Source organism: Gracilinanus agilis, chromosome 1 (genome assembly GCF_016433145.1).
Source record: "Gracilinanus agilis isolate LMUSP501 chromosome 1, AgileGrace, whole genome shotgun sequence".
NCBI lineage: Eukaryota > Metazoa > Chordata > Mammalia > Didelphimorphia > Didelphidae > Gracilinanus > Gracilinanus agilis.
Genome location: NC_058130.1, coordinates 129,734,768 through 129,745,056, shown reverse-complemented (window position 1 = coordinate 129,745,056; position 10,289 = coordinate 129,734,768). Strand labels below are relative to the sequence as shown.

At 40.5% G+C, this 10,289-nt stretch overlaps 1 protein-coding gene across 1 annotated transcript in view; it reads right to left on the bottom strand.

Annotated features, from left to right (window-relative positions):
- Positions 1-7,015: 7,015 nt before the first annotated feature.
- The window catches only part of HS3ST4 (heparan sulfate-glucosamine 3-sulfotransferase 4), a 441,699-nt gene continuing 438,425 nt past the window's right edge, over positions 7,016-10,289 (bottom strand). Inside the window, exon 2 of the mRNA XM_044657052.1 lies at positions 7,016-7,652. Within this exon, the coding sequence (XP_044512987.1) occupies positions 7,016-7,652 (637 nt within the window). The remainder of the gene's footprint in view (positions 7,653-10,289) is intronic.

The window sequence follows — 10,289 nt, the reverse complement described above, 5'->3', positions numbered from 1 at the left end:
AGTCTGGAAGACTTAAATTCAAATCTAGCCTCAAATACTTCTTTGATGTGTGACCCTGAGCAAGTCACTGAATCTGACTACTTCCATTTCCTCTTCTGTAAAATAGGGATAAAAATAGCATCTTTCATCCACTTTTGTTGTGAAGGTATAATGAGATAATATTCATAAAGCACTTTGTAAACTTTAAAAGCAAATTATGAAAGCTAGTTACCATTATTGTTGCTGTTGATTAATTTCCTTGGTCCATGTTAAAATTTTTTGTCTTATATACAGGAAGTCAGACAGCATAGCCAGCCATCATGCAAAGTATATACATCCTAGAATAATGTTAGGAATTCTGGGAATTCTAGGAAGTACTTTTAAAGTGATAGTGTTTATCCAAGTCCATTTTGTCACATGCCATTTTCTGGGCCCTTTTCCAAAGCCACCAGACTACCAGGAAAGCAGAAGCTGTTCTTATTTTCCTTTAGCTTGCCCCCAATTCCACCTTTGTATTTTACAATTATATTGAGTAAAAAAATAGAAATCTTATCTGAGTCTAAAACTTGGAGTACAGGAATGATTGGCTGGATTGATGGTATGGTCTAGAGAGTGTAAAATCCCTACCTCGGGAATCATAAAACCTGGCTTTGAATTCTGACTCTGCCACTTATCCCTAAGCCCTTGGTCAAGTCACACATTCTCCTTGTTTTTGTCACCTACCAAATGAGAGAGTTGGACAAGACAATCCTGAAAGTCTCTTAAAATTCAGTAACAGCAATAGCTTTTTATGGAGCTTTCAGGTTTACAAAGCACTTTAAATGTATGATCCAATCAGATAGTCACAACTTTGTGAAGTGCTTTTCTTACCCCCATTTTTCAGAAGAGGAAATGGAGGCCAAATAGGTCAAATGATTTGACCGCACAGGGTCTCTAAGCAAGTCCTTGTATGAAGTTGGAATTCAAATCTGGACCTTCCTAACATCCCATAAAATACACACAATATGCCATAGAGCAGTGATGGTGAACCTTTTAGAGACCGAGTGCCCAAACTGCAACCCTCATGCCACATGTGAGCCCCACATCTTACCCTAGACAGGGGAGGGAGAAAGTGGGGTGCTGGGCTAAGGGGTGGGTGATTGGAGAAATGTCCTCAGGCATTTGTGGAAAGGGTGAAGGGAGCAGCCCCCTCTGGCATACTCCGGTGCACATGCCATAGGTTCATTAACATGGTTGTAGAGTCTCTTATTTAAACAACAACAAAATGTTTTAAGTATCTACTATGTTCAGGACACTATGGTAGTGACTAAGGGTAGAAAGACAAAAACAAGATGGTCTTTACTCTTCAAGAGCTTTCATTAAATTGGGGTTGGAATGGATGGGAAGATATGAACACAAAGAAAGAATTTGAAGAGGGAGAAAATAGTAACAATCAGTGGGTAAATGAAGGCTTCACAAAAAAGGTGAAGTTCAAAATCATATCATTTTATGAGTAGCTGGTTTGTCTGAGAGTAGACAAAGGAGGATGAGATCTAAAACATTAAAAGTGGGGGTGGGGAATCACGAAATAATAAAATGGAATGGGATGGTAAAGTCCTTGTCAGAAGCATTAGAATCTGGATGATTATTATTTTAATATTCATTATTAATATTATTAAGAGAGGCAGCTTGGCTTAGTTGGTAGAGAATTAAGGAAGACTAGCATTCCTGCCACTGGCTATATAATTCTGAATAAGCTGATTAACCTTTGAGTATGCCAAATAATTCTAAGACCACAAGGTGTAGAAAAGGGTAGAGGGAGTTTCCTCACTGGAAGCTCCCTACTAGTGAAATCAGAGCTCCAGTCTTATTCCCAATAACAACAACATATCACATTTAAATTATGCCTGAAGATTCACAAATGAGCCATCAGTACAATTTCATTACCTCTTCTACCAATGAGAGTTGTGTTTTCAAGAAAAGTGGGAGGATAGACATGACTAGGAAATGTCTAGAGATTAGGGATCACCACATAGGCTAAAGAAATGGAGTTATCTTAATTTAGGAATATCTGTTTCTCTGTGGTATCTGTCATCACCTTCCTCCAGTGGTTAACTCCTATTTATCCTGTATATATCTTGTATGTATACAGTTCTTTGGGTTTTACCTCCCCATTAGACTGTGAGGTCCTTCACAACTAGTCAGCATCTTATTCTTTGTAACTCCCTCAGCGGATAGCACAGTGTCCTACACATAGTAGGCTCTATTAGTATGAGAGGGTTTAGTGCAAGGAGAACTTAGACATAATCTCATTTAACCACATCATTTAATAGATGATGAAAGAAGTTAGTCCCCACCAGGAGGCCAAAAAGGTCTCAAAGATAGAAAATAGTAAACCAGGATTCAATGGGTATTTTTCCAGTGTGTTTTCCATTATAAGTCTGGTGAAACGAACTGAATTGACAGAGTGTAAGACAGTGGAAGCACCAACGATATGATACCTCTTCTTTACTTTCAAGACCCTGCAGAGATTTGGGAAATTAGTTCTCTTACGTCTAAGGGTCTCCTCAGGGGCTATATGCCCAAGTGATAGATTGGATAGTGAGCTATATCTTTATGCAGAAGGTCTTAACCCAGGATCCTGGGATAGATTTCAGGTGGTATCTGAATCTGAATGGGGAAAAACATATTTTTATTTCAATAAAATTTATTTCCTATGTAATCTTATTTTTTTATTGTGTGCATTTAAGAACATTCTGAAGAGGAATCCATATGTTTCACTGGACAACTGAAAGGGTCAAAGATTTTAAAAAATGGTTAAGAACTCCTGAGCTAGTGTCTGAATGTCAGGGACTTCAGAAGAATATAATCTCCTAGAGGGCAGGGACTATTTCATTTTTGTCTTTTCATAACTGGCACCTAGGACAGTGCTTGAGATATAATAGACACTTAATAAACGTTGATTGGTTTATTGATTTGTTTGCTTGTATTTTAGGCAAGGTTCATGTGCAAAGGCTAATGATCAATGGAGCCCAGAGATGTGGCTGCCACAATGTTTTATTAAATAGAGCTGGCTGGTTCAGATTTAAAGTCTGAGATGGTCATCTCCTTCTGGTACAGAACAATACAGAAAGAAAGAGGCTTGCATGGCAGAACTGTCAGCAGCACACATCGTTTGGAAGGCTGAATTCTCCATTCCCAGCCCTGAACCACCCGGTAGCAGCCTTTCCAGAACAGTGAATCATCCACGCAGCTTGTAGAAAATTAAACATAATTTATGCTTTGCTAATTGAAATCAAATACAAAATTCAATCTCCTGTGGGTTGCAATGCTGACATTTAAAGAGGAAAGAAAAAAAGTTATTAACCCAACTCTCCTTCTGCAGGTGGGGTACGCCCACCTAGCCAGGAAATAATTTCTTTTGTCAAGGGTCCCATATAAAATAAAGGCAGTTTGGGCTTAGCAGATCCCTTTAGGGGCCATGGAAGATGAAACCAAAGTCAATAATGTGGAAAGCAGGACATAACCATACAAAATTGTGTATTTCCTTTTGGAATCTGGATCTTTCAGAAATGTCCCCAAATGGACACTTGAAAAATTAATAAATCTCCCTCTCCCTCCCCTTACAACACCTCTGAAGAATGACTCCCTATTCTTTGGCCTCTGGAGCCAAGAGAGGCCCTTTCCAGGGAGGTTCTGAAGGAAAAGACATTTGGCAAGGGAAGCTACAGCCTCGAATCTCTTCTGCCATTAAGAAGGTGATAGTTAGCCTTTGACCAAGGGACTTGATTTTTTTAAAATCTTTTTCTTTTCAACATACAGAAAAAAGGAGATTTTTTTTCATTTCATCGAAACACGGGGATAGGTCTTATTGAGTCACTAAGCACTTTACCTCTCCCTGGACCACAGGGATATAACCTAAATAAAGAAGAAATCCTTGGAGGGATAGGAAGGAAGAAGCAATACAAGTTACAAGCACACTGGGCCATATTTTTAATCTCTGGGAGTCAAATCTAATTCCCAGGCCTTATCACACCTAACCCAGAATGGACTCTCTTCTTAAACCTTCCTGAAGAAACCAAGATTGGAGGGAGGCTGAGCAGGCAAGGGAAGTGATGGTCTCAATAAATAATCTGAGTACTTCTTCTGGAACACTTAATCCAAACCTGATTGCAAATGCATCATTTTTCCTTGTCCTGTAAAATAATGTTCTCCTACATAGGAAGGATGGTCTGGGAGAAGGGAGTTGGGTTGGATATGACATGGGTACTGAGCTGACACTGTCCCTAATCTGGGGTGGATCATAGGATTTCAAAATAGAAAGGCTCTTAGGAATGATCTATTCAAACTCATGTTTGGCAGAAAAGAAAATTTTGACACCCATAGAAAGGAAAGGTCTTGTTTAAGATACCATAAAAAGCATTCCTCCCTTGGATGTGAGTAGGAAACCTTCAACCTCTTATGGCCCTTCCAACTCAAAACTTCTAGACTATAGATTCTGAATGGAAGATCCCCCAAGAGAGGGAGAAAAGGGCAGGTGGGATTCTTGTCTCAGCAGATACTCCCTGATACCTGTTAGATAAGACACCTACAGTTACCCAGTTACCATCTGGACTCATGAAAGCCCAAGTCTGCCTCTAAAAGTAAGCTAACCTTGGCTAGATTGCTCTTAGGTCCTTAATCATACTCCCAAACTCAGAGGCTGACTTACTTTGGGTCTCCTCCATTAGGGGTTGATTTCACAAGAGCAGAAAGTGAGTGGAGAGTGGGGAAGAGGAGGGAAAAAGACATAAATCTTTTTTATAATGGGCCATATGAGCAGCTAATAGTGCAAACTTCTTGACCCTGTTACATTTAAGGTTTTTTTTTCTTTCAAATATTCACATACTACATGTTATATCTATATTTACACATATTATTATTTTTCTATATCTTATTTATATCTTCTTTTTGGTAATAAAGGTGTTTCTATTGCCTTCAGCTCAATAGGAACTTTCTTGTCTGAAAAAATAATTCTCATTTATAAGGCTGTGTTTCAGTTGGATATACTGAATTAGGCACAAGTCCATTCTTTGTCAGAACTGTCTGGGACAGAGAAAGCCATGGCCCCAGACTCTATCTTCCCCCTGAGCATGGCTTTGTAAAATATTCCCAAGAGCCTCCTTGCCTTCTGCTGTGTCCAGATCCATGAGGTGAAGCAAGTGTCAGGCCCCAAAGAAGAAAGCAGCTGGGACTATCCAGCTTGTTGGGAGGGTGGGTGCATGTTCATTGGAAACTGGGGAAACTAAAAGAAATGCTATCAGAACCCATTAATCAGGTTGCATTCCATTTTTATAACAACACAGTTTTCATTTAGCGGGAGAAATGACATTTTAATAACATCTGAGAAAAATTAAACTCATCCCCACTACATATTTTCAGTTTTACTGGAACAATTTCTGGTTTTGTCGGCCTGTGGAAAAGTGCTTTGTGTCAAACGTTGTGTTTTAATTGGATCACACTAATGGGAACGGACATTTTATTCAGCCACACCTGATGTGTGCAGTCCTATTTCTGGTCCCCCCCCTCAAAGTCTGACAAATGAAGTTAGCTCTTTTGAATCTGACAATGGCCAGCAGCAGCAAGCTGGCCTGAGCCACCTAGCTAGAACTGGCCTCTCTCCCTCCCCAAACTATCCAGTGGCATTTGCCTCAATTCTAGTGGCTTCAAGACCTGGAAGTACGCAGGGGCTTACTTATAGTGGCCTGTATAGATAGCACCGATTTCAGAGAATCGATATGTCTCATGTCCCAGGCCCTTGGGGGAGAGGGGAGGGAAGGGGTGAAGAGGCATGCCTTGTGGGTGACAGGCTATAGCTACCTGGCCCCTGAGCATCAGAATAAACAAGAGATTTGGAGAATCCTTTCCAGAAGCAGCATGGCACATTCTGCCTTCCTGGGGAAATCGATTTTTTCCCCTCATCTCCAATCAAAAGAGGATTGGACAGTCTTAGTTTTGAAACCACTTCAGGAATCTTGCAAGGACTGAGAGGCCACTCTGCTGCTTGCCAGAGGAACAATACAATCAAGCTCCCTTGGGATGGCCCCTCTGCTTCTAAAATGAGTGGACATTCTAAGCTTAACTCCTCACTCCTTTAGAAGAGGAGGTTCTATTCCCTGAAAGCTCTCTAGAAGCCATTCAGGCTCTCCTACAATAGGCAGGGAGGAGGTGGTCCTGAAGAGCAGACTTATCTCAATGAGGAATACCTCTTTTTTGCCCCAACATCAAGGATGAACAGGATACACAAGAGGAATTTCAGTAGGAAAATAAAGACTTCTGGCATGCCAGACTCATCCCTCAATCTCAGGGTCAAAGTTCCCTAGGGCCATTTTGTCTTTCCCATAGACAGGTATGATCCCTTTCTCCCCTCCCCATAAACAGCCACTTGAAGCCTCTGAGGACTCCTAGTTAGTGGGGACAAATATGCCTGTGCAAGGAATAAGGAAATGAGGACATCCAAAGGATGAAGAGTTGTCAACAAGGGACGAATCAGACACCCTAACTGGATGGGGGGTTGGTTTTTTCAAACCAAGGTCCTCCCCTTTTTAACTATGACTTTTGGTAGGATGTGTGAGTGGGGGAGTGGGGTAGAGGAGGTATCTTCCTGATTGCCCTCATACTGTTCTAGTCAGTGACATTTACTAGCTAAGACCTAGGCACTGGTCTCTGCTGGAGTCAGGTTAATCATGTGCTGGCTATAAAAAGCAGATGTTTGTTTGCCTTTGGGGGCTACGCTGGAAGCAATCTCCCACTTATTCCTTCCTCACATGCTTCTGATCCTAGATAACGAACATACCAGATATGAGGGAGAACTGAAGGGGGAGAAACCCAAAAAGAAGACCTCCTAACTGCTCAGACATTAAGGTTTCATCTCTGAAGGGGCGGGAACCCAGAAACCTGACCAAGGAAGGAGAGCTGCCTGGCACCCGAGCTGTGCCCTAAGTGCTCTCAGGAGTTTCACATCTCAGACAGTGATTCACCCCAAACTATCAAATTGCTTTTCCCAGAATTTCTGGCCTCATTTGTCACTTTCTTCCTGTTCCCACTGGAAATCTTGACCTGTCATTTGGTAAAACATAACATTGAATGGTCTGTAAAATTTCCGCAGTCTGTGGATCACATCTGGATCAATCCTGGGGTGAGTCCGCCCCTTGCTTTTGCCCAAGCACCTTGGGGCACTGCTGTCCTCTGGCTTCTTCAAACAAGGGAACCCCTTGGTTTTGTTGAAGTAGAAATGTTTCTCAGTCACCACCCGTTTGAGACCGAGGAAATCCTGTACTTTGGCCATCTCCCCAGCAGGGTCCACAATAAGCCTTTCACCGCTGACAAACAGCATCTGAGACAGGGGAAAATATTGAAGCCAGTTTTCCAAGTGCAGAGCATAGATCCCAATGCGGATGGCACTCCAGGAGGCATCGATGAGCCCCAGGGTCCGGTTTTTGAAGGCTAGCACTTCAAAGGTAGGAATCTCTGGTTTCTTGGACAGGGTCTGTGTGTAATCAGAGATTGCCCGAGTCACAGGGTTCCTCACAACCACAATCAGCTTGGTATCCTTAGCCATGGAGTGGATGCGTTTGGGGGCTTCATTGGTTACAAAGTAACTTGGAGTTTTCTCCATTGTTATCTGCCCCTCCAGGGTCTTGGGCATTACATTTCTGGAATGGAAAAGGGGAAAGAGATGTTATTCCCATTCATAATTTACTTTCCCCACACCCAGCACATAATCTTTGAGATGAAAGAACGGCATAGAGCCAAAGAAACTGACCCATCTTAGAATCCTAGTTTTAAAACTGGGGGAGACTTTAATATACAGTGCCAAAGCTGACACAGAACTTAATGGCCAACAGCCCCAAATGATGCCACCTCCACTCTAGCCATTGCCCTTACCTCTTCCCATTGCCAACTTCATAATGTGGCCCCAGAACTACCCTAGACTCTCATTGGTGAACTTTCAATTTATTTTGCCCAGAACCAGGCCTTCACCTTGCTAACTGAGCCCCAAACCAGATCTCCTGACCAGTGGCAACCTTCTCCCCTTATTCCCTTCCCCTTTTCCTTTTATGTGTCCTCTTCCTTCATTAGAATGTGAGTTCCTTGAGGGCAGGAACTTTCTTGCTTACAAGAATTTAAATTCTTAGCACTTAGTATAGTGTCAAACATGTTAAATACATAATAATTTCCTTCTCCCTCCCCTCACTCCATCTCTGTCTTTCTCTGTCTTATGTATTGAATTTCAAAGCTGTAGGGTAATTTAAAATATAGGAAATGTGATGTTGGAGTTGTCAGGAAAATTAGAAGGAAAATGTCAGAATCTGAGGTAACTTTGGGACATAAAATGCCAGAATATAGAATGTTGGAGCTGGAAGGAACCTTAGAATACAAGATTTTAGAGTTGTAAAGGAAACATAATATTAGAGCAACATAAAATGTTAGACCAAAGGACATTATTGCTGGAAAGATTCTTAAAGATCACTTAGCCTAACACCACCACTTTACAGAGGCCAATAAAGGTGAAATGCTCACTCACAGTTGCACAGAAAACTAGTGGCAGAGCTAGGACTAAAATCCCAGTCTCCTGATTTACAAAGACTATTACTTGCTCCAGTGTTTACTTTAAAAGTGTCACTCTCTTTGGGAAGAGTTTCAAGAAATCAAAGAAGTTTTAGCATCATTTATCCCTCTCCCCCAAATCAGAGAATGGCAAGTCTATCAGGTGTTAAAGCTGGGCTCAGTAACATATTATACAGTCAATTTGCCATAGGCATATGTAGACAAAAGTTAATTGACAATAAACCTGTACAATACCTGTCTGTACAGCAGGCCATCTGCTACCATTTGCTCAATTAAGTCTATTCACTTCTGAGCCCTGCACCAAAGTGGTACATTTAGGATTACACAAGACCTTTTTGTTATGATGACATGCTTTTAAATGTCTCAACTAATAAAATTTAATACGAAAGAAGATCCCCTAGCTTCTTCTACCATAATTAAATTTATTTACTATCTGGTGAGCGAGGAAAGAACGACTTTTCTTTTATCTCTAATTCGCATGCTCTGTCAATAATTAATTGCTACTGGGTATGAAGCTTCCTAAGTAAGCACTTTTATTAGGCAAAAGAAATTTGCCTAGCAGATAAATTAACATGTAGCTAGACTTTCTTTGAGAGGGTATAATAATTCTGTAACATGAAACTTTCTGATCAAAGCAACTGCAACAACCAAGATCAGGATATCATGAATTGAAGAGATCACTTCCCTCCAAATCTTTCAGACTAATTGCATATGCATTAAATTGTTTTTGTCTTTACTCATTTTTATTTTTGTTTAAGAAAAGTTCACATAATGAGAATGAGAAAATATGTGGAATAATGTCCCTATTTTGTTGAAGGGTTAACAAAGACTTTTGCTGGGCAGTAGAACGTAATGTAGAAAGTGTTAAATCTAGATTTTGAATATCTTAGCTGAAATCCTACTTTGATAATTCCTTAAGTATTCTTGGGCAAGTCATAACCCCTCTAGGTCATCAATTTCTCATCTGTAAAATGAGAGAATTGGCTTAGTGGATCTTTAGAATTCATTCAAATCTAAAATATTACAAAAATGCTATGATCTTATAATTCAGGGTAAAAGAATGTTTCCTAGGCTTTGAGTCAAGAGACTCGGATTAAAATCCAAGCTCTTAAACTTAAACTCAATAGCCATGGAATCACAGGCAATTTGATGCATCTCACTGAATCTCAGGCCCCTCATCTGTGAAACAGTAGAGAATCTTTGTCCTATGTCACATGATCATTTTGAGGAAAGCCTTTTGTAAACTTTAAAGGTTTAAAACCCTGTTATTAATTTGTAGTCAATAAGTCTAAGGCTAGCATTTGAGTCTTCTAACTAATATATTAGAGAGTGACAGTCTTCTGTTGCCATTTAAAAAGAAAAGTAAGTAGCAAGTCTTATGACCCCTTAAAATAAGTCATAAAACCTGAGGCAGGAGCTGTCCTTGGTACCTCTAGAAGTAGCTAAGTCTAATAAATGCATTTAACTCTTTTGGAGACTGGTATAAAATGTAAAGACCAACCAACTAATGAATTAATAAATTAGAACCTTGGTGCTTTCACATACTCACTGCATAATTGTCAACAAGTCATTTCCTCATTTTAAAATTTCATTTTATTTTTTCAGTTACCAAACATTTATTTTTCCTCAACATCAACCCCTCCACCCCTTCACACACTGGGAGATGACAGGGGAGACAGGGGTGGCGAGGAAGGGGGGGCGGGGAATGAGAAAGAAAAAGA